The 26,885-nt window shown below is 45.6% G+C and overlaps 1 protein-coding gene across 1 annotated transcript in view; it reads right to left on the bottom strand.

Moving 5' to 3' along the window:
* Positions 1–4,559: 4,559 nt before the first annotated feature.
* SCN10A (sodium voltage-gated channel alpha subunit 10) overlaps positions 4,560–26,885 on the bottom strand; it is an 89,541-nt gene continuing 67,215 nt past the window's right edge. Inside the window, exons 20-27 of the mRNA XM_046677233.1 lie at positions 24,628–24,801; positions 21,018–21,140; positions 19,469–19,753; positions 18,672–18,725; positions 17,618–17,755; positions 15,076–15,180; positions 8,743–9,013; positions 4,560–5,773 (exon numbers count right to left, since the gene is read on the bottom strand). Of these exons, the coding sequence (XP_046533189.1) occupies positions 4,560–5,773; positions 8,743–9,013; positions 15,076–15,180; positions 17,618–17,755; positions 18,672–18,725; positions 19,469–19,753; positions 21,018–21,140; positions 24,628–24,801 (2,364 nt within the window). The remainder of the gene's footprint in view (positions 5,774–8,742; positions 9,014–15,075; positions 15,181–17,617; positions 17,756–18,671; positions 18,726–19,468; positions 19,754–21,017; positions 21,141–24,627; positions 24,802–26,885) is intronic.

Raw genomic sequence — 26,885 nt, 5'->3', positions numbered from 1 at the left:
ATAGCTTGCCTTTTCATTCTTTTAATGATATATTTTAATGAACTGATCTTCTAAATTTTAGTATAGTCAAATTTATCAGTCTTTTCTTTATTCCAAGGTCATGTAGACATTTTCTTCTATTATGTCCTTTTTAGATTTATAGATTTTAGCTTTATAGATTTGCCTTTCACATTTAGGTACAGCTGGAATTGATTTTTTTTTTTTTTGAGGAAGATTATCCCTGAGCTAACTACTGCCAGTCCTCCTCTTTTTGCTGAGGAAGCCTGGCCCTGAGCTAACATCTGTGCCCATCTTCCTCTACTTTATATGTGGGATGCCTACCACAGCATGGCGTGCCAAGCGGTGCCATGTCTGCACCCGGGATCTGAACTGGCGAACCCCGGGCCACTCTTCCTCTACTTTATATGTGGGATGCCTACCACAGCATGGCGTGCCAAGCGGTGCCATGTCTGCACCCGGGATCTGAACCGGCGAACCCCGGGCCACTCTTCCTCTACTTTATATGTGGGATGCCTACCACAGCATGGCGTGCCAAACGGTGCCATGTCTGCACCCGGGATCTGAACCGGCGAACCCCGGGCCACCAAGAAGTAGAACATGTGAACTTAACCGCTGCGCCACTGGGCCGTCCCCTGGAATTGATTTTTAAGTATGGTTTTAGGTAAGGGTCCAATTTTGTTTCTTTTTCTCATGAAAACACAATTGTCCTAGCACCATTTGTAAGAAGATCATCTTTTCCTCACTGCCATGTTATGTCACCTTTGTCATATATTAGGTATCCATATATGCTTTGGTTTGTTTCTTTTTGTTATTGATTCTCAGCTAAACTGTATTATGATCCAAAAACATACATTATATGTTTTTAATCCCCTGAAAACTTTTTGAATTTTATTCTATGGCTGGGTATATAGATTATTTTTGTAAATGTTCTATAAGTACTTGAAAAGAACATGTATTTAGCAGCTACTTGATTAATTTACATGGTACATATTTTTCTTGCATTTTATTTTCACCCATTTGGTAACCTTAGGTTTCAGGTGTACCTATTTCTCTGTAAATATCATTTATTTGAATTTTTAAAATTCTTCTTGATAATCTTTGTCTATTTTCTGGACCATTGGTCCATTTATATTTAATATAATTACTGATATATTTGTGTTCAAAGATACTACATTACTCATACTCATTACTTATACTTGTTCTCTTAGTCTCTATTTCTCTTTTATCCTCTTTCTTACCTTACTTTTTTGATTATCTAATTATTTCTTATTAATTTTGCATCCCCAGCACTTGAGAAAGTGGCTTCACCTTTCTCTCAAGGCAAATGCTTTAGCACACCATGCCTACATCTCCCATCTGTGTTGGCTGGATGTTCCTGAATGTTCTTGGCCATCCATGTCTGTGTGTTAATGCAGTTTAACAGATAAAAAGTCAGGGTAGTGTTTATGATGGAGACATATTTTAAAGAAACTGCAGGTTCCAGATACTCATACAGTCAACACCACTTCTCCGTTTATCTCTCTTTAGCACTAACGATCCTCACATATTTTGGGCCAGAGAGATTCTAGTGCCATTTCCTATGGGTGGGGTTGAGAAGGTAGCTCTGTTTCTTCATATGCCCTGGACCTCTCAGATTTGCTTCCCTACAAGTCTAGTTCTTACCTTATAATTGGACCATCAGGTAAACTTTGGAACTAAAGGTTCTGAAATTGTCAAGGGCTAATCTTGCACTTATATTGAATACATTTCTGAAAACTTTGTGTAACGCAAGGTGTGTATATTGCATTGCTTTTCCAATGGTTCTCATTATAATTTGGGAAATGTATTTGTGTGGAAAAAAATGTGGGGTGTGTTAGTTTCATAAGGGCTGCTGTAACGAATTACCACAAACAAGATGGCTTAAAATAACAGAAATTTATTCTCTCACAGCTCTGGAGGCCAGAAGTCTGAAATGAAGGTATTGGCAGGGCTCTACTCTCTCTGAGGGTTCTAGAGGAAAACCCTTCCTTGCCTCTTCCTAGTTTCTGGAAGTTGCCAGAAATCCTAGGCATTCCTTGGCTTGCAGCTGCATCACTACAATTTCTGCCTCTGTCTTCACATAGCTGTCTTCTGTGTGTGTGTGTGTGTCTGTGTCTTCACGTGGCATTCTCCTCTCTGTTTGTCTATGTTTAAATTTACATCATGTTATAAAGACACTACTGGCCTACCCTAATCCATTATGACACATGTTAATTTGATTACATATGCAACGACCCTATTTCCAAATAAGGTCACATCCACAGGTACCATGGTTAGGACTTCAACATATCTTTTGGGGGACACAATTCAACTCATAACATGGGGCAAAAAATGTAACAAAAATATCTTTGAGAATAATATCATCTACTTAATAAAACTAGTCTGATGGTTGGGTACATTTAATCCTTCCACATAACAGTGTAAAAGTAAACCATTCCCCAAGCTCTCTGTCCACCCAGCTGTCTTATAAACACTTGGGCTAGCATCCTCTCAGATAGCATGTTCATTGATTGCATGAGATTTAGATGCTGAAGAAGCTGCACAGTCGACATGTGTGCTCTCTGGTTTAGTGGAACTAGGGAGGAAGAGCCATTTTGTTGAACTTATCTTTTATATACAAACCAGGGGTCCAGAGAATAGCTTATTTGTACTGGGACAGCCTGTTCCCTCAGCTATGCCATTGTCATCTTATTAACCTGCATCTGTGGGTGCTGGCAAACCCCAACAAGCATCTTTTTTGCTGGGGAAGATTTGCCCTGAGCTAACATCTGTTGCCAATCTTCCTCTCTTTTTGCTTGAGGAAGATTAGCCCTGAGCTAACATATAGGCCAATCTTCCTCTATTTTGTATGTGGGTCACTGCCACAGCATGGCTGATAAGTGGTGTAGGTCCACGCCTGGGATCTGAACCTGTGAACCCAGGCTTCCGAAGCGGAGTCCACCGAACTTAACCACTACAGCACGGGGCTGGCCACATACAACAATTATCTTGAAAGCCTCTTTGGCCTCTGATGGGCTAACAGTGATAGAGAAAGGAGAGCAAGGCCCCAGAAAAATCTGTATCTGTGAGGCACATAAGGTAGATCAGCCTCTAGGCTTTGTAATTATATAAATGGGAAATCTTATGAAGTCACCAAATACATATCAATGAATTGATGTGATCTTTGTCATTGTGGCAGGGAATATCTCAAGAGTTAATAGAAGATCATGGCTGTCATTAACATCCTTTATGTCCTATGTTGTCACATGAACTCCTTTCTCTCCTTCTTCTTAAGACTTGCCGTGTGCCTTGGGCTGAATAGTCTCCTCTGACAACCCTTGCTCCATTCACTGCATAAATCCAATTAATCTTTTGGGATTTACCTCTCATTATCTCTTGTGCTTAGAGCAGCGCCTGCCATGTAATAGATACTTAATAACATTTATAGGATGAATTAAAGAAAATATTGGCCAAATCTTTTATCTCCCAGATCATCTTTATCAAAATGTCCCTTTTCTTTTGATCATACTAATTATGGTGCCCTGGTCCAAGGGAAATAAGAAAACCTTCCTCCTTAAAGTCTATGAGATGTGGAATAGTTTCTGGAATGTATCCAAAAGTTGCCTCCTTAGCTACACAGCAGAAAGGTCTGACTATTGCAGCTTTAGAAAAGAGCGTTTTTCTCATCTAAATTGAGTGGGGCACCACTGAGTTCTACAACATGAAATTCAAGGGCTAGAGAAAGTATCCATTCTGTCTCCCTCTACCACCAGTTTTCCCAGTGGAGAAACAGGTTCAGAATGGAAAGGGTTTGGCCCAGGTTTCCAGGCAATCAGTGGAAGAGTTAGGATTAGAACTAGTTCCCAGGACAGCGCTCCTTCCTGCCCTACCCAGTCTCAAGCTCAAACTGCAAGATAGCAGGAACCCTGAAAGTAAAGGAGAAGTGATTTATGACACGTGTCAGTCTCACATAACGTAAAAAAAATAATGCTTTAAGGTATAACTTCAGTCTTGACATCCCTTTAAAAATATTTATTTTAATGGATATCTCCGAGGCCTTTCATGACATAGGCCACAGGGATTACCCTGGGCCAGAGCAATTGTCTGGCAGCTCTCAACATGCAGTCATGCAAAATCCTAAATGACATTGCCAATCTCTATGTGGTGTTTCACAGAGGACTACCTTGGACATTCAGCAACATCCCTGCCATATATCTTTGAAAGTTCTGGTCCTGAGAAGTTTGTCTTGGTAAATGTAAGCTCTGGTCGCAATCAAAATAAAAGGACCAGGGACATTTTCTGGATAGTAAGGGAACCCGTCATCTGATATTGAAAGTCAAAAAGGAAGTCACAGTGGAAATTCTCTTGGCTTCTGACTCCTGTTGGTGTGTGTGGGCTTCTCCAAAGGTGGGTGCCAACTGCATTCCCTGCCCAGTTCTGACATTGTGACCAGTGGCATGCATTGGTAAGGTGGTAGCTGGGTGCCACCTGTAGTGGGAAAGAGTTATCACAGAGCAGAAGGACACATCAGAACTGGACATGTCCATGGTGGAGTGTCCTCACTAGGGCCCAGGGGCAGTGGCTTCCTTACTGGCAGTTTCATCCCCATTTTGTAATGAGTTAGATGTGCTCATGTTGACTTGATCACTAAGACCTCTAGTGACACTGTCATAAGATGGCGGGAAAGATGTGGCAGATGCAGTTTCAGATTTGTCTGGGAGCACACAATTTTCGTTTGCCAAGAACGCAACAAAGCCTTCATCTGGGAGTGACACAGCCTCCTCCTCAGCCCTGGGCACACCCTGGGCATTGGAGATTGTCATGGAGCGGTGTAGCACATAGCTCCGATAGGCCTTTTGAATAACAGTGGCTGAAATGTCTTCTTGCTTCCATCGGAGGGTGGTTGCTATTGGTTCATAGGATGCTTTTGAAAGATTAGTTGCCATGAACTTCTCCTCCATATTTGCCTTCAGAGAATCCAACTCCCCAGATTCTCCCAGAACGTTCTTGGTAAAGGCAAAAAGGATGTCCAAACAGTGGATCTTATCCCCAGGGACCAAGGGCAGGTCCATCTGGATTAATATATTCCGATTGGGTTTTGGGATTCGCAGGGGGCCAGAGAGGGTGTCTGCAAAATCTGAGAGGGCAGAAAAGGTAATAAACTGGGTGGCCTCTGGGTCGAACTGCTCCCAAGTCTTATAGAACATGTCAAAGTCGTCCTCACTCAGGGGCTCAGTGCTCTCCTCTGTGGCCACATTGAAGTTCTCCAAGATCACTGCAATGTACATGTTGACAACGATGAGGAAGGAGATGATGAGGTAGGAGGTGAAGAAGAGGATGCCCATGGCTGGGCTCCCACAGTTCCCCTGGGAGCCATTGCTGTTGGGCAGATTTGGGTCGCAATAGGGGGGCCCCGTGTTGAGGATGGGGCTGAGGAGACCATCCCAGCCAGCTGACGTGGTGATCTGGAAGAGGCAGAGCATGCTGTTGGCAAAGGTCTGGAAGTTGAACATGTCATCGATGCCAGCCTCCCACTTGACATGGGGGAAGCTGGACATTCCAAAGATGGAGTAGATGAACATGACGAGGAAGAGCAGCAGGCCAATGTTGAAGAGGGCAGGCAGGGACATCATGAGGGCAAAGAGCAGCGTGCGGATTCCCTTGGCTGCTCGGATCAGCCTGAGGATGCGGCCAATTCGTGCCAGGCGGATGACTCGGAAGAGTGTTGGGGATAAGAAATTTCCAAGTGACGTAAGAATTGCAGAAAACATCAGGCCTTTCAAAGAAAGGGGAAATTATCTAATTAGTACTTCCAGCCGTGAGTCCTGACAAAGTTGGCCGTGATCACATTCGCTCATCCCTCATCTCTGCTCCGTATGGACCTCTACATGAGCATCTGAATTCAAGGACTCTGGGCCCTCTGAACCTGGCACTATGGTTGGCCTAAAGTAGGGGCTCAGTGAATGTTTATTGTATAAATCCTCTCTCCCTCAAGCAAGCCTCATTCTTCCTACCATGTTCTTATCTTTCCCTCTACTTGGAATATCTTCTTAGTCAACCTCCATGGTCAAAACCTGATGTTCTACAGCCTAGCTCATCTGGAAGTGATTACACCATATTCCATATGTACACTTTCCTTTATCTGTTTCTATATATGACAACAGACCCTGCTCGTCCCTGAAAATTCAGCCTTTGGATCATGCCTGTTCCTCCACCCTGGTCCTGTGCTTTGTGAAGGCCAGGACCCCCTATGATTCATCTCTCTATCTCCTACTGCGAAGATTGACTCAGTTCCTGGCACATAGTCCTGTGGATAATTGTACAGAGCCTGGTTTTAATTATAAGGGGGCCTGAGGAGTTGGGCAACTTGCTGACAGCTAAAGCAAAATGGCTTTGAATGGCCAGCTGTCTGCATAATGGCTTTTATTTGTTTCTTTCATTTCCAGCTATATTTGAACTCTATGTTAGGACCTGGAGATGAGCTCGTTTAGGGTCAGTTACAGCCCCCCATCCCAACTATGAACGAGGTTGGAAAGATGAAGAATGTATATGACTTCCTACGTGATATCTAACTTGAAGATTTGTGGAGTGAGGTCTGGGGGATCTGTGAAGGCCTTGGGACCACCAAAGATTAGGCAAAGCCTTTGGGTAAGACAGGATTCAAAACCTCTCCGGAAAAACGGTGAGGGGGTGGCAGCAAGCTCTCTCCTTGCTACAGTTCCCTTGACCTTCTTACCCTACTTGCCTTTTGTCATATGAACATGGGTAGTCACAGTATTGTGTTGGAAGGAGGAAAGAAATGGGAGGACACTTTGGAAATAATTATAATTTTGGATTATAAAATCTTTACAAAAGTCCCTCTCAAAGTTCAGTTTAACTGGGACATTTTTTCATAGTGTGGGATACGTTATGTGTCTATATAATCTCCCAAGTTTCTGTCAGCCAACTGGTCTACATCTACTACAAGGGAGAATGAATCTTCATACTTGTAACAGTATGTCTTGCTGGCGGGAAGGAAGAAATGGGGAGAGGGAGAGAGGGCAGAAGGAGGAACAGGTGGGTTCTTTCACTAGTTTTCTAGTTCTCTGTCTGAGTGATTTCTGTCCTGTGGATGGTGTTGCTGTGTGGGTTATAGGAACTGACAGTTAAGGTGTCCCCATTATAGAATTGAGTACTCTGAGTATATTTTATTCCTATAGTACTGATGTGGGAAGTCACATAAGAAAGCTCCCCTCTCTAATCTAAAATCAAAATGGCCTTTAGAATCTCTCACTTTGGGAGGCAAACAAATAAACAAACAAACAAAATAAACCTCCTACAAAAAATAGCAGCAACAGGGAAATAAAACAAAACAAAAAACAAAAATAAATTTAAATCCCTCAAACAAACACAACCCAAGGCTGTGTTTCAGCAGCAGGGTAGGGAGATGGATTAAGTGTTGCCAAGTTGTATTTAGATGCTATTAGCTCTTCATGGTAAATCAATGGGTAATTAAATCTACAGCCATGCCCTGACATGAAGAGTAAGCAGGTCATGATATAATAGATCAAGGTAGATTTATAATGCAAGGTAGAGCTGGTGTGCTGCGATTTGGCCTTCATAGGGCCAAACTTCGGCTAAACCACAGGAAGCCCAGGGACAGTCTCCTGGTTGTTGCTGGGAGGCGGCTAGTTCATTAGAAGAACATTAGCCTGGTCTAAATTCAGCTCCGCCCTTTACAAACTCTATGTCCTCGCGTAACTTTCTTAATCTCAGAGGCTCAATTTTAAATGTATACAATGAAGATAGTAACACTCCTTCACAGGGTTGCTGTGAAGATCCATGGCGCCTAGTCCAGTGCTCAGAACTCAGCAAGCACTCAATTATGTCGGCTCCATTTCCCACTTTAGCCTCTGACTTTATTCGTTTTCTCTGAACTCCACTGACCTCAAAATACTGGGCTTGTCATTCAACAACTCCCAGACTAGTCCATAACAGCACTGATCTCTTGGCATTGATCCCTTGACTTTTCTATCACTCATATTCCCTAAGTAGACAGTTATATAGAGATTTAATTCCAGACCCTTGACTTAAGAATCTCTTTTGAACAGTCTCCCCTTAGTCTTTTTTTAATCTGCTTTTTCTCCCCAAATCCTCCCAGTACATAGTTGCATATTTTAATTGTGGGTCCTTCTAGTTGTGGCATGTGGGATGCTGCCTCAGCATGGCCTGATGAGTGGTGCCATGTCCATGCTCAGGATCCGAACCAGTGAAACCCTGGGCCACCAATGTGGAGCGCAACAACTTAATCACTCCGCCATGGGGCCAGCCCCACCCCCTAGCCTTTCCTTACTCTTCTGGAAACCCATCTCCTTTTCCAGAAAGTATTTTATGGCTCACCTCACATCACATCAACCACTCTCTGCTTTGAAGACCACAAAGATAAGGCCCACTGGAAACTCCACCATTTTAGGTTCTCTGGAAGAGTGATTGTTCCCTATCAGCCCCCAAAGTTCTGGCAATGGCTGTTCACCCAGTAGGTGCCTGAAAACACTTTGTGACAGCATGAAATGGAACCTCTCCATTTCACTGAAAGGCCAGGGGCAATTTAAGTCTGCTGCTCCTAGAAGGCAGCAAATATGGGTCTCCTCTGGCATATAGCATGTGTTTTAAAAGTTTGTTGGTTGTCCCCTTGATTTTGCAAGAGCAGCCAAAACAACCCCAAACAGAGGCTGGGCTTCCCCACCATGTTTGATACCAACTTACTCCCAATGGAGAGGACTACAACAATGAAGTCAAACACATTCCAGCCATTGGTGAAGTAGTAATGCCTCAAGGCAAACATCTTCATGACACACTCGCCCGTGAAGACGGCCACAAAGAACTGGTTGATTTTGTTAAGGACTCTTGTCTTTTCTTCACTCTGCTCATCAGTCTCCACCATCATGGTGATCATGTTGAGGCAGATGAGGACCATGATGACAATGTCAAAAGTTTGTCTGGTCACGATGTCAAAGACGAAGCCCTGGTACTTGTTCTGAGAAAACAAGAGATGGTACATCAGGACCTTTCGACCAACATAAACCAGGCATCTGAAGGGGCTGTGTTGTTCTCCATAGATGGGTTTTTTTTTTTTAATGTTTGTGACTGTGTATTTATATATACACATATATTTTATTTTTACTAATCACCTATAAAGTTTAAGTTAGTCTGTTTAAAAATATAATTACCTTCTGTTAAAAAATGTTATAGGTGATATTTGCACAGTCTTGAAGTGGGAAGGCTTACTTGGGAAAGTATAAAGGGAAGGAGAAAATAGCCCATTGTAGCGAGAAGGAAAAGAGCATAAACTGAGCATGAGACGACTGATAATTTGTTGTTGCTGTGTCATAAAATCCATGGCAACAAATGGTAAGAGATAAAGCTGGAGATTGCCTAGGTGGTAGGTTAGAAGCACACTACCATCCGATACATAGCAGTTTTGGAGGAATATTCTTCATTGATCCAATCACATAGTCACTGAGCAAACATAGATTGAGGTCTTATTCTCTGCTGGGCACTGCTTGTGGTGTTTTGGTCGCATGGCCAACACAATCCTCACATAGAGCTTATTCTTCTAGTTCCAGTTTGCTTTAGGAAAATGTTTTTTTTTTTTTGGGGGGGGGAGAAAAAGCAGAAAAAAAAAAGATTGGCAACAGTTGTTAGCTCAGGTGCCAATCTTTTTTTTTTTTTTTTATTGAGTTATTGATAGGTTACAATCTTGTGAAATTTCAATTGTACATTAATGTTTGTCAGTCATGTTGTAGGTGCACCACTTCACCCTTTGTGCCCACCCCCCACCCCACCTTTCCCCTGGTATCCACTAAACTGTTCTTGGTCCATAGTTTTAAATTCCTCATATGAGTGGAGTCATACACAGATTATCTTTCTCTCGCTGGCTTATTTCACTTAACATAATTCTCTCAAGGTCCATCCATGTTATTGCAAATGGAATGATTTTGTTCTGTTTTGCAGCTGAGTAGTATTCCATTGTATATATGTACCACATCATAGATGGGTTTTTAAAGTCTGAATCTTTTGTCTCCCTCACACCATACTTCACATCCAAACAGAAGCCAAGTCCTGTTCTTAGCCCTTCCAAAATCTCACTCTTAGTTGATTCTACCTCATTGCCTCAATTTAAGTCCTCATTACCTCTCCTGGTCCCATGAAGTCACCAGGCACTTTGTCCTTGGCCATGCTCTACCTTCCATTTGCAATGCCCTTCTAGTCCCCTATCTTGGCTATGTAAATCCCAACAGTCTTGAGTGACCCATCTCTCTTAAGCCCCACTTCCTCCAGAGAATTTTCCTTAATCACATCATACCACATTGTTCCATCCTTTCTTTGGGCTCCCACAGCCTTTACAGTCAGTCTTGAGTTCTAGCATTTCAGGTATACTTCCTGTCTTCTCTATTAGACAATGAGCTCTTTGAGGATGGGGCCATGTCTTATTTAACTTTGTGTTCCTGTAGTGCCCTGCATATAGCAAGAGTTCAAGAACTGCTTGCAAAATTATTGACTCGAGGGTAAAGTTAAGTGTTATGGTACAACTTAGTCTTGCAAATGTTTTCTTTATGCCTGGGGCTGTGCAGATGTCAAAACAAATGCAGGTACACGGCATGGGGTCAAGTCTTGGTTGTTTGCATCCTTGGAGGGAGGCAGAGTGGTCTGGATAACCAAGAGATCATTTCTACCTATCTATTTTTATAACAGATGTTTAAAAAAACTGTTTTTAAAAAAGTTCCTAGTATTGCCCTGTAGTCTTTCCTGTGCTGTTACCATCTTACTGTTCTGTGAGTACTTGATCCCAACCCCATTCTCCACCCCTCACCTTCTCCCAAACCCTTCTCCTGACCTCTTTGGCACTCACTCTCCTTGATCTGCAAGTATCTCTTCCTTCTCAATGGCTGCTCATTCTTCCCCACCCGACCCATGTACCCCAGGCATATGGGGCAGGCCTGAGGTCCTTCTTGTTTCCCCTTGTCACTTCCAGACCTTTGCTCCTCCTGTGTCTTGTAAAACCCTTCCTCCTTTGAAGCTTGTGTCATCTAGCTAGCCTACCTCCACCTCCTCTTCATGCTGCCACTTACCAACATTCTGGCCCCTTTGCTTCATGACTAGTGAGTGAAGCTCTTAGCCACACTTGGCCACTCTTGGCTGTTATCCCTCACGTCCTTAGCTAAATCTCTAATGACATAGTTTTTCCTAACTTGAAGAAAAGTCTTCCTGAAGTTCACATCTCCCTCCAGCTACCACCCTACTTCTCTCTCCACTTTCACCGTGAAATTTGTTAAAAGAGTTGTGTGTCATCATTGTTTCCCATTCCCTCTTCAACCCACAACAGCATAGCTTTTGTCCCCATCCTGCCAGTAAAATGGTTTTGGTTAAGGTCACTGATGACCTCTGTAGTGCTAACCCGAAGGACACTTGTTGACATTGCTTACCACCCCCTCCACTTTGAAACTCTTTTCTTGGTTCCCACCATGACTTACTTTCTTTTTTTCTCTCTTTCCTTTCTGGCTTCTCTTTTTTGCATCTTCTTTACCCAGCTTTTAGATGTTAGAGCTCCTCAAGGCTCAGTCCCAGGCACACTTTGCTTTTCACCCCATTCTTTCTCTCTTGGCAATGTCTCAAGCCTGTGAATTAATATGTGTGTGATTTTTGCTAATTATTTTCCTGTGTCAATGGACTGTAATCTTTGTGAGGGTAGGAACTTTGTCCATCTTGCTCACTGCTCTATCCCCATTGTCTGCATATTGCCTGACACACAATAGATGCTCAATACATAGAAGGATGAATGGATGACAGAACGGACAGCTCTGTTATCCACACCTCAAATACAATTATAAGGCCACCCTACTAGATTTGATTAAATTTAATTCTGCACAACAGGCAGTCACTGAATGTGTACTATGTGCAGGGCTCTGCATGAGTAGCTATGAAGGGGAAGAGAGGAACCTGTCATGAGTTTTACCATGGAGCTCCCAGGAGCTGCAAAGCAAGCAGAGGGAAGAAGGGCTGTGACAGAGGCTGGTTCCTGCTGTCTGCTTCATGATGGGGATGTGTTGCTACCCTGTGGGGTTAGAGCAAAGAATCAACCCCAAGTGGGTCTGGCTCCAGGTATAACTGCTGGCTCATATCTTTTCTGGGGTTGGAGGGGGATTGCTGGATCACTAATAGCTTTCATTTCATCACTGAAAACGGTGAAAAAATATAGGCCCATTCGTGGCCACATGACTTCTAATTAAACAGATCAGGCAACAACATTGCTAAGCATCTGGGTGTCGGATTTGCCCTGGATATTCGGATGATGGGGGTGGAGCAGCTTGCTGGCTGCTCTTGGTTTAGCCTGTGGGCAGGGATCACTCCTTTGCAACCCTCGGTGCTCTCATAGATGATGAAGTGGGTGACTGATGATGTGACATTCTGGAGCCTATTATTTTCCTATAAAGTGGAGTATGTTAAACGTCCTTTTAGTGATTTCAATAGCAGGGAATGTTATAGAATAAAATTTACCAGTCTTGTGGAAGCTGTAGTCTTTGCTATGGATGAAGCATAATATTTAGAACTTGGGCTTCGCTAGTGGCGAGAGGTAGTATGTATGTGCTACACATGTATGTCCCTATGTTGACCCAGGTTGGTCCTGCCATGAAATGGCACCCACGCACCTGTGGGGCAGAACTCCTGTGCCAATGCTCTGCTTATCTGACTAGCTTGACCTGTTGGCACTCCTGTTGGGATGAAGATGAGCATTCCAGTGCCAATAATCTGGTGAAAAGGAAGCTGGACCTGGGAAGGTGGGTCTTAGGTGGAGGAGGGAATTTCTCGTTTTCCTTGGGTTTCTTTCTTGGCTCTGGACTTTAGGGAGGGCAGATGACCAGGCTTGTGCCACTGTGCTGTGTGTGTCAAGATGTTGCCTGCTGTATGGATGCTGGCCAGGAGCTGTGATGGGCCAAGGCCTGTGGGCTCTGGAGGGCAGCCATATGCAGTTGCTGCTTGGGCCCTGCTCTGCTAGTTTCTCTTTTGGCATCCTTAAGATTTCAAAGTCTTGTTTAAATGTTCCAGCCTTGCCTCAGCTACGCTAAGGAGAGAGTGTTTGCCATGCTTGGACCTGAATATTAAGGAAAGAGCCATGTTCCTCCCCTAAAGCTAGTATACACCCCTACCATCATGAAGGATGGTGAATTTTAGGAACACAGTTCGGCTATGAGGCCTTTCTTCTCTTATCCATATGGAGGACCTCCACCAGTGCCAAGGTGGGAGGATCTTGGTTATGGCTTAGCTAGAAGAAATGGTGATTTTGTTGTACATCTTCCTGCCCAACCATTGAATTCCACTCCTATTGTAGTGCCTGGAATTTCAACATTAGGTTCCTACCTTTATATTAAGATAGTGTCCTCTCCAGGGTCCCTTTTTGAAATGCAGCCCACCCTGTCCCAGGGAAATTGCCCTCTTTGAGAGGAGGAAGCTATAGTGGCCTGTGGGATTGGTTGATGAGGAGGGGGAAAGCTGAGGCATTATAGAGAGATTGAGCAGTGGGTTAGGGAAGGTACCAAAAACTGTCATGATTTTGCCAAGGTTGCCCCTTACACAGAACTCCTCGGTGTCTAGTTCAAATGTGGATTCAACATCAGTCCAGCAACCGGTAAAGGTCAACATGGACTCAGCTGCTGGTTTCTCAGGATCCTCCTTCCTTTGCCCCTGACTTGACTCTGTTTGGCTGAGCTCAGCCTTTCACCTACATCTTTTAATTTTGAGCCTATTCTTGCCCATTGGACTGGCTGGGAGAGGGGTACTCAATGAACATTAAGAACTTTCCCTCAGGCTCACCTAAGCCCAGTTATCTTTATCTCCTGGGGGATTTGGGAGGACCCTCTGCCCCTACAGTGGTCTGAACGTCCTATCACTCCCTATTGTAACACTTCTTATCAGAATTAAGAATAGTAATAAATTCATGACTCCGGTTTCCAAGTAAGGTATATCAAAGTTTAAAACATTTTTTTTTCTCTTGTAAATGTTTCAAGATTCTGTGCTCATGAAGTTTTTAGTGACTTATGCAAACCTCATGTCTTGATTTAGAAATCCTAATGCCTTGGCCAAAAGAATGAAAGTCTCCATAATCTGTTCCTTTGTTGAAGGTCCTTAGGCTTTGCCCTTGCGTGGGGAAAGGCTAATGGGATTGTGCCATGGGCAGTACCTGTAGTTTCTTCATAAATGCTGCATCTTAACCACAGAAAGGTTATGTAAAGGGACAAGATGCCAATTCCATTCACTGGAGTGGATGGCTCAGAAATTCTCTTAAGAGGTTCAGTTGCATGTTTCTGACTTAGCAATACTCCCACTCACAAACCTGTTCATCCACTCCCAACAGGGGCCAACCAGAGGTTGTTTTCCATCTTCTGGCAGAGGGCTGAGAAGAACTTAGGTGATATTGTGTATGGTTTGGGTGCTGCATTTAATGGGGGGAATAAAAGGGCATGTCTCTTAGGGTCTTTGAGAATAAAGTGGAGTATGGCAGTAGGTTTTGGTTAATCTTTAAACACTAGAGTGGGATAGTTTTTGGTTCCTGTTGTGCAACCTGGCCGTGACCAAGAATGGTCCACAGATCCCAGGGGTTTTGGGTTTTGGCCATTTCCTCTGTCTACCTGTAGGCATGAGTTGGAATGTAGGGTGAAGCTAGAGATCCACTGCAACCTAGATCATGATGCATAACCACACAAATGTTTCATCTCAGGGCTCTAACCACCCTTACTATCATTTAGCCTCATTTGCTCCCAATCCTATGCTTGAACCCTAAACCTGTTGGGGAACTCAGTACTGCCCTAAGCAGGTCTATCTGGAGCACCTGTAGGAGCTATGTTCACTGCAGAAGGTCAGAGTTGCTTCTTGTAGACTTCTCATTCCCCATGCCTGGGAACTCTCATTACCTCATCCCCAAACTCAACCTAGATCTCCTCCTCCAGAGAGGGCACTGGCCAGACCCCCACCCAGCACAGATATAGGCTGGTAGGTTTGATTTCCAGACACACTTTGCTAGAGGGAAGCTCTGGGGCTCACCAGGGGCCGTGGGATGGGCTTCTGTGGCTTCTTGGAGCCCAGCTTCTTCATGGCGTTGTAGTACTTCTTTTGCTCCTCTGTCATGAAGATGTCCTGACCCCCTAAGTGGAGGAAAGGGTAACACACACTCCTGTTATTAAAGTAACAAGAACCCCCAGGGATACCAAAATCAGAGCATGCTGCCGGAGAAGGACATCTCAACCTTTCCCCTCTCTGCAGAAAAACATGCTAAGGCCAGGATCAAGCATTGTCCTGCCCGGGTGCCACAACTGGTGACAGAGCAGTTGAGACTGAGCCCCAGCTCTGACTCCCTGCCGGGGTCTCTGGAACAAAGCCTGTTTCTCTTCTCCAGGAACAGAGCAATGCTGCCTGGACAGAGGGGGGAGAGGGTTTGGGAACAGAACCCAAGGAGAAGGTACATATAAGTCTAAAATTTGAGCCTTGAATCCAGCCTGCTGGTTACAGTCAAATCCATTGGGTTTCTAGAATCATAGTCCCTGCCAGGAGCAAAAGCTTCCCTCAGGGCCTCCTGGAGCAAAGACCCTGGGATCCAGCCCTTTGAGCCCTTTCTGGAGAAGAGGAGCTGGGGACAGTTATTGCCTTATCCAAGGGTCCTTGGAGAATCTGCGATTGGTTCCCTTAAGGCCCTGCCAGTTGCACTGCCCTCTGCTGTTACAGTGCCAGAAATTCCACCAGTGAAGATGTCTTCCTCCCTTAGGATTAGGTTTTCTTTAAGAACCCTTTGGACTTTCTTCATTCAACCCCTCACCTTTCGCTTGCTGACATATATGAAAGCCTCCCATTTCAGTAGCATGTTTGTGTAAATTAGTCATTGCAAATGCTGGGGAAATGGGCTGAGATCTGTGGCGTTAGGGAGGAGATTTCAGAAAATTCATGGACACAGAGGACTTCCTGGAGGAACATCTTGGTGAGGATGGGGGCAGGGCCAGGGCCAGGGGCAGAGTGCTGGCAAGCGCTAGGTGGGCCACACTGACAATTCTGGGAAAAGAGTCAGCAAATACAGTTTCTGACCCCAGCTTGATCACTGGTTTATCTCACTCTACCACTTAACATGGCCAGCTCCCTGTCTAGGCCTCGGTTTAGTCATCTGTAAAATGGGAGAAAGAATTGCTTGAATGATCTCGAAGCCCTCTAGGGTACTGATGACACTGGTCAGCACTTCACAGCTGTCTCACTGAGCCCTTCAGTGAGGGCTCCCACAGCCCTGTCCTGCCCTTCTCATGCCCAGGACCCTGGCTGAGGACTTCCTGCAGGTGGGGTGCCCATCCTATTAGATATTTATTCTCAATTATAAAAGTAACTAGCAATTCTCCTCTAGTGCCTCCTGTGTGCCCAGCCCTAAAACTAGGTGCTTCTTTTATTTTTTTTTTTAAAAAAAGATTGACCCTGAGCTAACATCTGTTGCCAATCGTTTTTTCTTTTCTTTTCTTCTTCTCTCTAAGCACTCCAGTACATAGTTGTATATTCTAGTTGTAGGTCCTTTCTAGTTCCGCAGTGTGGGATGCCGCCTCAGCATGGCTTGATGAGCGGTGCTGGGTCTGTGCCCAGGATCCGAACCCACGAAACCCTGGGCCGCCCAAGCAGAGCACGTGAACTTAACCAGTTGACCACGGGGCTGGCCCCAACTAGATGTTTCTTGCACAGGGTTTTATTTACCTCTCACCAGAACCCTGTGAGTGGGTATTATTAACTCCATTGAATGGATGAGAAAACTGAGGCTCAGAGAGATTTAAGAAATTGTCAGCGTCACCCATCCAGCAAGTAGTTCAGTGGGGAATGCAAGCCCAGGCTTGTATGATGCCAAAGCCATTGCTGGGCTCTCAGTGCTGGGTTATGTGACTTACCGATGTGACCTCTTTTTTCCTGGATCTTGGTTTATACAAGTCTAAAATGGTGCCCTATGTACCTCAGAGGAATGGAGGGTATTAAGTGAAAGGATCTCATGAAAGCATTTGACACTTTTAATGCCCTGTATTTTAATATAAATGAGAGAGATTATCTGGGATTGGGTTCCTATTCATTAGAGTCAGCACCCATAGAGGCAAGGGTCTTCCTTCCCATCCCAAAGAGGGTTGGGACACTGCCAACACTGGGGCTCTGGCCCTTCCTGAGGTGTCCTGATTCAGTGCTCTGGGGATGAGGGACCCAGACAGAGGCAGCAAGTGCTGGAGCCCTTTCTTTCTCTATTACTATTTCCCAAAGAGTTACCTGGGACACACCCAACACTCCTGGCTCCAGCTGGGAAGACCGTGGCACTCTGGGAAAGAGGATGAGGACCCCAGGTGGGGCTCAGGGGCATTCCTGACACAGAGAAACGCAACTCTTCCAGCAGCAGCCCTGGACACTAGACAGGGGTGAGGGCTGCAACCAGGGGACAAAGGTCTGTGTTGGTGTTAAAGGCCAAAATTGGGCTCCCAGTCAGGCATGACGGGCTGTAAGTATGGCTGGCTTTAGTCTTGAGGCCAGCGGACAGGAAGTATAAGATTTGCCACTACTGCAGAAACGTCCCAGCCCCACTTATCTTTTTTTTCTGTTGATTGAAGTTGTCAATTATGACCCCAACGAAGAGATTGAGGGTGAAGAAGCCGCCAAAGATGATGAAGATGACGAAGTACAAGTACATGTACACATTGTCCTCCCACTTGGGCTGCAGGTTCTCCTGTGGCCGGACAAGGTGGGGCGTGGGGAAGACAGGTGTCTTAGTTTGGGTTCACACCAAAAGCCAACACCAAGACAAGGACCTGGGTGCAGGGGGTTTATTTGGGAGGTGATCTCAGGAAGCAGGAGTGAGGGAAGGGAGGGCAAGCAGGAGCAGCAGAAAGCCAGTGAAGAGGGTGTTGTCAAGCAGGCCATTTTCATGGGCAACTGGCTCTCTATCCTGTTGGGGCCCTCTAAAGAACTGTGTAGAACACAATTCAGAATTGTACCACTGAGGGACAGGGAAGCTGGAGTATTTATCTACAGACTCTCAAAACTTTTCTATGAGGATTGCCCTGGGGGACATTAAATTCCCCGCCCTTGAGGGAGGGGCTGCTGAGCCAGCTCTGAACCACTGAAGAAAGTCAAGTCTCACATGTAGAATCAGAAATGCAGCACACGAGTGAACTCAGAGGTGGGCTGAGGGAATATGGGGCAGGTCATACACAGTGTCTGCCACAGAGGGAATACGTCTTTCCCTAACAGCGTCCCTCTTTTCCACCTGGCTGCCACGATAGTATCTGAAATGCCATCTTGTTCCTTCCGATGCTACTTTGTTCTTGCTACTGCTCCTACTCCTGCTTCTGCCCAGGGAGTGCCCTTACACACAGTCCTTTAGAAGTTATCCACTACTTTCCTCATTGGTGAGCAGAGAAAGATCTTGAGAAGCCTGGGGAATGTGCATGGAAAGGGAACAGGCTAGGTTGGCTAAATATCCAACAGAGGGCCAGCTGGACCCTGCTCCAGGAAAGGATAGTGCCAGGCTGCTGGGTGATCACCGCTTGTGGTACCAAGGCACCTTCACTCCATTTCAAATAGACTGGCATGGGCATGTCACATGGAGGGGAAGGCCGTAGGCATGGCGGGCTGAGACTCACCTCCCGGGAATCAACAGCTGCATACATGATGTCCATCCAGCCTTTAAAGGTTGCCTGGAAACAAGGAGCAGAGGCCATTCAGTGTCTTCCCATTTGTCTATACTGGAATCTGTTTTGATTCACTTATTTGTTTTGCTCATAGAGTATCAGCCCCCCTGGAGCCAGTTCTGACATGTCTCTGTATCTCCCAGGGCTGAGCACGGTGCCGGGCATACCATAGCTACTCAGGGATTATTTTTTGAATGAATGCATGAACAAATGGTGGAATGCAGGAACTTGTGGGTAACTGCAATGACAAATGTATAAGCAATTGCATCAACACTTCAATGAATGGAGGACTGAATGACCAAGTGGATGAAGACAGGGGATAAATGAATGAATGGAAGTGTGAATGTGTTTGACTGTCATCATCACCAGTATTATCTATCATTACAATAGATCTGGAACATACTTTATTATCCTTTGGGAGATGATCTGCAGCAGAAGACTGAACATGTGGCAATACTATGTCTATTTTGTACAGCAGTGAATTCTAAGCCATCACCTGCTACAATCCCATGGCAGGCCCATTCTTTTATTCTATTCTGTTAGCCCACATTGGTCTAAGTGCACCACTGTGAGATCACATTCATTGGTAAGACCCTCTGGCCTCACAGTGTAGTCTGTAGGAATAGGAAATGACCTCAACTCACACTGAGTGCTACCCTTTTCAGTCTTTACAAAGCATCTCTGGGAGACCCCAGACACTCCATGTTATTGAGCACCCAAAGAAAGAGATGGTTGATCTCAGGACTCACCACCTGCAGAAGTGCAAGGTAACCCATTGCAACATTATCAAAGTTGACCTTCACATTGACCCAAAAGAAGTTGCCAGTGTAGTTTTGACGTTCACAGTCAGATTTGTTATTCACGATAGACAAAGGCACAAGAGAAAATTCTTCATTGGTGGTGTTGATGCACTTCTTAAACTTCCCTGCAAAGAGGTTCACGCCCATGATGCTGAAGATGAGCCAGAAGATGAGGCAGACGAGGAGGACGTTCATGATGGATGGGATGGCGCCCAGCAGGGCATCCACCACCACCTGGGGGGAGATGCAAAAGGACCTGGAACCCCACAAATGCCCCACCCCTCCTTGCTGGATCCCACTTCTTTCTACACTCAATCAGGCTGCTTCATGAGCCAGTGGCCTTTGGAAGCAAGAGAAGTAGGTTAATTAGTGCAATAATTCAGACTCAGAAAACTGAAAGACAATGGGCAGCTGAAGATCGGTTTATACCTTCTCTCCAAATTTCATTCAGGGCAGGTTTCTGTGACTTTCCTCAGGACTGAGGAGATGGATGAATTTACAAGTACACACATGCTCATTTAGAAGTGTGAGTACGTATGCTGTGCTTGCACATACAGAATTTTAGAACCCTGCTTTATTTTCCTTAAATACAACACACAAAATATAGTTCACAGCAAGCTTTGGTCAAGAATCAGTGAAAACTTAAATCCACATTCACAAACGTGCTTATTTGTAAATCAGCAACATGGAGATAAAATAAATATCAAACTATTTCAATCATAAGCTCCTACCATTTGTAAAGGTACACGTTAATTTTAAAAGCCCACATTTGTTTTTTGAAGACATGATGTCTTTGAGTCAATGGTGGAGGAAGAAAGAAAAACCTCACTTTCTGTACCAGGAGACTTCTGTAATTATGGGGCGGGGGAGGAATTAGTAGTCTCTCATCCCCCCATAAGACAAGTTCCAGGCTTGTGAGCATTCCATCCTGAGGAAGACAGTGAGGGCAAGGTGAGGCTGATATCGATGGATGAGGAAGGGATGGATGAAAGGGAAAAATCCATAGGACCCAATGACTGCGTTAGCTTGGGGAGAAGATGCATTTCAGTCGTTGATGTCTGAGGTGCTGAGCTGATGATGTTACTACATTTAAATGGAGAGTCAGAAGAAAGGCTCATTTGTCATGGAAGGATGAAGAACTTGGGATGTTCCAGATATTTTGGCAATAAAGACAAGAGGCAGGGTGGGGAGATTGAGGTAAGAGATGCTTGTGGAGCCATGAAGCAGGATCACTTCACCGAAGCAGGAGAGAGAGAGGTCTGAGCCCTGGTAGATGTGATAGTTGAGGTGAGAAGGGAAGAGGGCCTCACAAGGGGAGTAGAATGAGAACTAGGAGAGTGAGGACACTGCAGCACCACCAGTGTCTGGGCAGGAAGTGAGGACCCAAGAGCCAAACTGTGGGGTTGGGGCCCAAGCTCATGATCAGTGGTGTGGAGGGTGTAACAGGGAGAGGGGTACCAAATGCTGCAGACCAGAGTGGTTTAGAGATAGGGCTTACCCGCATGCCTTCAAATCGAGACAGAGCACGCAGTGGCCGCAGGGCACGGAGGGTCCGAAGGGCTTTGATGGATGCCATATCGGAATACTGCAGGATCTTCGCTATAAGGCTTGTCAGTGAGATCTGAGTGCAGGCAGAGAGCAAAAGCATTACTCTAGGGTCCCGGAAAGGTGGTCCAGGTTGCACTTTCACCCTTTGTAAAATGAGAGTCAGACCAAGAGAATTCCAAGGTCCTTACAGCTCTGCAGTTCTTCAGTGAGAGGGACTGGCATGGGCCCATGAGATCCAGCTTTGACAGAAAGCTGAGATATAGCGACAGAGTTGTGAGTCCCTGTTGCTCTGTTGGTTTTTCACTTTTTTAAAATGTTGGACCAAGGACTGAAATGGATACAAACTGATGGAAGAAGGGTCACACCTTCCGGGAACTTTGCAGGTGGCAGGGAGATACCATATGCACAGGCTTGAGCTTGCCAGAGACTGTGACCCTATCCTGTGAGACCCCAACTGCACCATGACTGGTGGGCTGAATTCAGGCTTAGCTTATCCGGGCAGCTAGGTAGAGATGTACACCAGAACTTCTGAAAGGGAGGGGTTTACACTTGGGTGCAAGAGCCTCAAACAATGCCTGTTCTCTAAATGGGTAGTGTATTCTACCATGACAAAGAACTGGAATGGAAAGGACCCCCTTTCCTCCATCCATGCAAGGCTCTAGACACCAGTAGGTGTCTGGCTGACTGAAGGCAGGGAGATTTGGGGCCAGTTCCCTCCTGAACACTATTCAGTCTTTTTCTCTGTCCACTGGGAAGGCTGCCTCATGTGCAAAATCTGCAGTTGGGACAGTCAGGAGCTGGCGCCTCTCCATCAAAGCCCTCCCACCCAAGCCCAGCTCCGCTCCCACTGCTCAGGCCACTAGCTGCCCAACTGGTCTCTAGGCCTCAGTAGTGCATCCATCCGACTGCAAATTTGATTACAATCGTGTCTCTCTCTTACTCCTAACCTTCTCTAGTGCTTTATCATCCTCAGGATAAGCTCCAGACTCTTTAGCCTGTATTATATGGCCACAGCCTACATTTCCAGTCATATTTCACCCATATGTTCTACCCAAATCAAACTGTTCCTTAAATGTGTCTGTGTCTTTGCCTTTGCTCAGGGTCATCTTTTAATTAAGATTGGCCTCCTCCAGTCCTCTTTGCACCTCACTACTCTTGCTCATTGTATGCCCTATGTCTAATGCCACGTCCTATAGAGGAATGAAAGCAGAGTCATGTCTCTGTGTCCTTAAGACACTACTTATTTCCAGCAGTGCTCACCACATCTCCCCTTATAATATGTTTATTTCTCTCTGTGTGTCTTACCTGCCGGAAGATTAAAGTGTAAACTCCTGGAGATAGGGACAATTTATTTTGTGGCTTCTATCTCTCCCAGAGCACATCATAAGATAATTTATATTCAGTAGTTATAAGTAAACATTTGATAAACTGAAGAAAAGATAGAAGCGTGTTGGGTGGATGGAAGGAAGGAAAGAAAGAAGGAAGAACATCTGGATGCAAGGTTGAAGGACGGTTGGATAGAAGAGTGGATTAAAGAATACAAAGATGGATAGACTAGATAGTTGAAAGGAAGGATGAAAGAAAGAAAGCAAAGAAGAAAGGATAAAATATGGAAGCATGGAATAGTGGATGGGTGAGGGAAGGATGGATGGCTGTATAAAATGGCTGATGGATGAATGGAAAGATAGAGTTGGATGGACAGATGAATGGAAGAGATTAGAGAATGAATGGAAAGTTGATTGGATGGATGACTGGATTGATGGATGAATGGAAGGAAAATGGATGAATGGACAGATGAGTGGAAGAAATGAAGGATAGATGAACAGGTTAAAGGAAAAAGAGAAAGATGGAAGAATGAGTGGATAGAAGAATACTTGGATGGAAGGTGCATGAATGAGTGAATAGAAGGTTTGACAATTGAATAGTTAGACAGAAGGATGAATCAAAAGATAGAAGGGTCAAGGACCAGTTGATAGATGGACAGAAGGAAGGTGAGGCTGAATGTATGGGAAGAAGGGAAGAAGAATGAGAACGGATGGGTGGAAGAGGATTGACAGAGAGGATAAATGGAAGAAGTAAAGATGAATGGATGTTTGGAAGGAAGGAAAAAGGAAGGGTGAATGGTTAGATGATAGGAGGAGGAATGTATGGAAGGAAGGATGAATGGTCAGAGGAAAGAATTAGTAGGAGGATGGATGGAATGAGTGAGTGCCCATTTAAGGTGATCAGGACTGAACCTAGTGAGACCTACGTAGATAGTAGTGACTGTGCCCCCCAGAGAGGTCGGTAGCCAGATTATAACATTTTCCCTTCATTTATGAATATGATATATGCACAAAATTATCGCCTGTGACTCAGATTTCAGGCCTCACAGTTAATCCCTGTGGTGCAGTGGCCTGTTGCTGCTAGCACGTTGGTATCAGGAAAGAAGAGAATTGAGCGCACAGACCTGTTGTGGAGGACCTGCCAACACGGGAGATGGACAGAATGTCCTGTACTGGACCCATCTAGCTTCAGGGGACAAGCACCAAATACAGACACATCTTCTGACACCTCTGATGTGTAGCTTTGGTGCTGGTGGCTGCTGGAGTGTGCGAGGCGGAGACAAACACAGCATGTGCCTCCCCCTGCCTGCAGGGACCCTCAACTGTACAGCAGTGAACAAATAACTCAGGCAGCCATCTTGCAAAGCCAAGAGGGCAAAGGCCTGGACAGAGATAGAGGGTAGTGGTTAAGATGAGGGGGAGATCACTCCTGGCTTTTAGGGGCTAGGAATGCTCCTAGGAGACTTTATGGAGAGGGTTTCCTCACAGCTTTAAGGAATCACGAGTCTAATGTGCAGGAGGCACTAGGTAAACCTATTCATGGACAAGCTGGTGGCCACAGGTCAGGATGGGTCCGAACACACGAACTTCAGGTCATCACCTTTCCAAAGGACCCTCTGTCCATGTTAGTACCACTGGGGAGAAGCCAGCCGTGTAAGCTCAGTGGTTCTCAATCTTGGCTGCACATTGGACATACCCCTGAGCTTTTACAGAATACTAATGCCTGGACTCCGCTCAGGACCAGTCATATCTGACTCTCTGGGAATAGTAGTGTTTGTTCCTTGTATTTTTAAGAGCTCCCCAGGTGAATCCACAGTGCAGCCAGGGCTGAGGACCAGCGAGTCAGCAGGTGGGCAGATTCTCTGTGCTCTGCCATCCTCAGCTCCCTTAGGTCCAAAAGCACCGTGAGTGGAAGCAAGGTCATAAGACCATTGAAAGCCTCAGGTGGCATCTTGCTTTGGATGTAAATACAGAGGGCAGTAAGTAGTCTTTCTGGCTGGAGACCTAGGAACTTGGGACTCCCCCAAGGGTCATCATTATGTCAGAATCATGTACTGCTTGCATCTTACCACTCACAGGTGTGCAGGGCTAGTCTCAGACTCCTTGCTAAGTGCTCAAGACTTTTCTTTGGAGTAGCCCTTAAAGACCAGGCCTCCAAGCTCCCTGTGTACTAGCTGCAGCCATCAGTCAGAGGTGAGGATCCCAAACCCCACGTGTGCCCACTGATCCACTCACGTTCACAATGAGGAAGTCCAGCCAACACCAGGCATTGGTGAAGTAATTTTTGAAGCCATAGGCCACCCACTTGAGCAGCATCTCAAACACAAAGATAAATGTGAACACCCTGTCCGTGTACTCCAGCATGGCCTTCACCGTGGGCTTCTGGTCAAGGTAATAGTCTTCAAAGGCCTGAAAGGAAGGAAGCGGGATGGCAGGCTGCCTGGACCCACAGCTTTGGGGCTCAGGGACAGGGAAGGATCCAGCCAGCCCTGCCCTCCGCCCCTGGGAGGGCTTTGGTAACCAGCTAGCTTGTATCACGTTGTTTTTTCTGCTCTGGGGACGGAAAGTGTGAGAGGGAGGAGGCACTGTGAGATACAAACCATGACTGCCCCAGAGCCCACGGGACACACAGCTCTGCTCATCTTTGCAGGGCAGCTGAATGCAAGTGAGAAAGGAAACCTTCTCGAATTGGATTTTGGAAGTGAACCAAAGGGATGCTAACAGTGACTTGGTTTAAAAATAAAAGCATCAAAGGATGTTCACAAGCAGTTCACAAAAATGAAAATAAGAATCGCCAATGACCTCTGAAAAAGAATGTTCTGTCTCACTGGTAATCAAGGAAATTCAAATGAAAAGAAGATGTCTTTTTTTTTTTTTTTTTTTTTTATCAGGTTGGTGAAGATGGAAAAGCATGGGTGGCAGGGGGTGAGGGGTCCCAGCGTTAATATGCCTATGGGGAAGCAGCTTCTCTCATACATGGCCTGTGGGAGCGAAAACTAGTTCGGTCTTTTGGGAATCTAATTTGGTAATATGACTCAAAGCTTTTAGAAACCCAGCAATCCAGCAATTCTACCTTTAAGAATTTATCCTAAGGACACTAGATGTTGTTGGTGCCCCACCTAGATCCTGTTTGAGGGGCCAGCTGCCATGAATGTTGGCTGTGAACAGCTTGCAAACGTCCCCCTTTCCTGAGGACTTCCCTGGGCTGAAGGGACCTGCCTCCACCTTTGGGGGTTCTATCCCCACTTTGGGGGCAGCGCTCAGCCAGTGACTGACTAAGGGTTTAAAAGGCCTCAAGGTGGGAGAGCTCTGGGGCGTCCTTTATGCTTCAGAGCTCCAGAGGGATCAGACTGAGGCTGGACTTCATCGGAACCCACGTCTTTTCCCAGCTCCTTTCCTTGTTCAGTCCTGCTTCCCTCACAGGCTCCACCTTGGAGCGCTCCCTCTACAAACTTCACAAAAATCTCTGCTTCCGATTCTGCCTCTATGACTAGACCTAAGACAGGAAATAAGCCAATGTCTCCAAAAGAGTGTGCTTAAGGATGCTCAGTGCTTATTAGAAGTAAGCACAGGGATGAGTTAAATAAATTATGGCACATTCCTGTAATGGAACACAGTCCTTAAATGAGCTAGGAGGAGCATATTTACTGAGAAATTACAGAATGCATAAATGTGGTTTCAGTTTTGTAATATTTATGTAACATATGCATAAGAAAGATGGGAAGGAAGTATACCAAAATGTTTTCAAAGTGAGATTCTCTTTGAGTGATAGGAAAATGGGTGATATTTTTTCTTTGCATTTTCCCATAATTTCCGAGCTTTTTTTTTTTTGCACTTTACTTTGTCAGATGAAAACTCATGTTATTTTTTTAAAAGCACTCAAAGTGAAAGCATAAGGAAGACTAAATTTGGTGCCAGCCTGTTTAGTCCCTTGGGGAAGGAGATGAGGGGGAGAGGGGAGAGCAGCTGGGTGGGGCCAGCAGCTGGCACAGGATCTGAGCACCCTGCTGGGAGGAAGGGGGAGCAGCTGGGTGTGTGGAGAAGTGGTCTAGAGAGAAGGAAAGGAGCAAGGGAGAGGGCAGAAGAGAAACGAGGAGAGAAGGCCCATGGGGAAAGCCTGGAGCCAGCGGGGTAACGAGGAAAGTGCCTCGTCAGCAGCAATGGGGTTATTATTTTCATCCAGGAGGACAGGAAGGAGGGAAGGGTAGGTGTGGAGAAAGCACTGCCCAGCCTCCTCTTGCCCTGCATGGTGGCCTCTGCACCCAGCACTGTCCCGAGACTGCCATTCCAGGTGGAATCATTTCCCTGGGCCGGGGCAACGGGCGCCTTCAGAGGCTGCCACACCCTCTCCACTCACCCAAGATGGCAGAGCAGCCCAGCTCCTGGAAACTCTCTTCTCCCTCAGCACAAAGCCATTGCTGGCCTGGTTTTCCTCCTACCACTCAGATCATGCCTTCTCACCTGCCTTTGCTCCCCTCTAAGGTGGAGGCCAT

Source organism: Equus quagga, chromosome 1 (assembly GCF_021613505.1).
Source record: "Equus quagga isolate Etosha38 chromosome 1, UCLA_HA_Equagga_1.0, whole genome shotgun sequence".
Lineage (NCBI taxonomy): Eukaryota > Metazoa > Chordata > Mammalia > Perissodactyla > Equidae > Equus > Equus quagga.
Note: the sequence above shows the minus strand (reverse complement) of the source record. Positions and strands in the feature narration are given on the sequence as shown.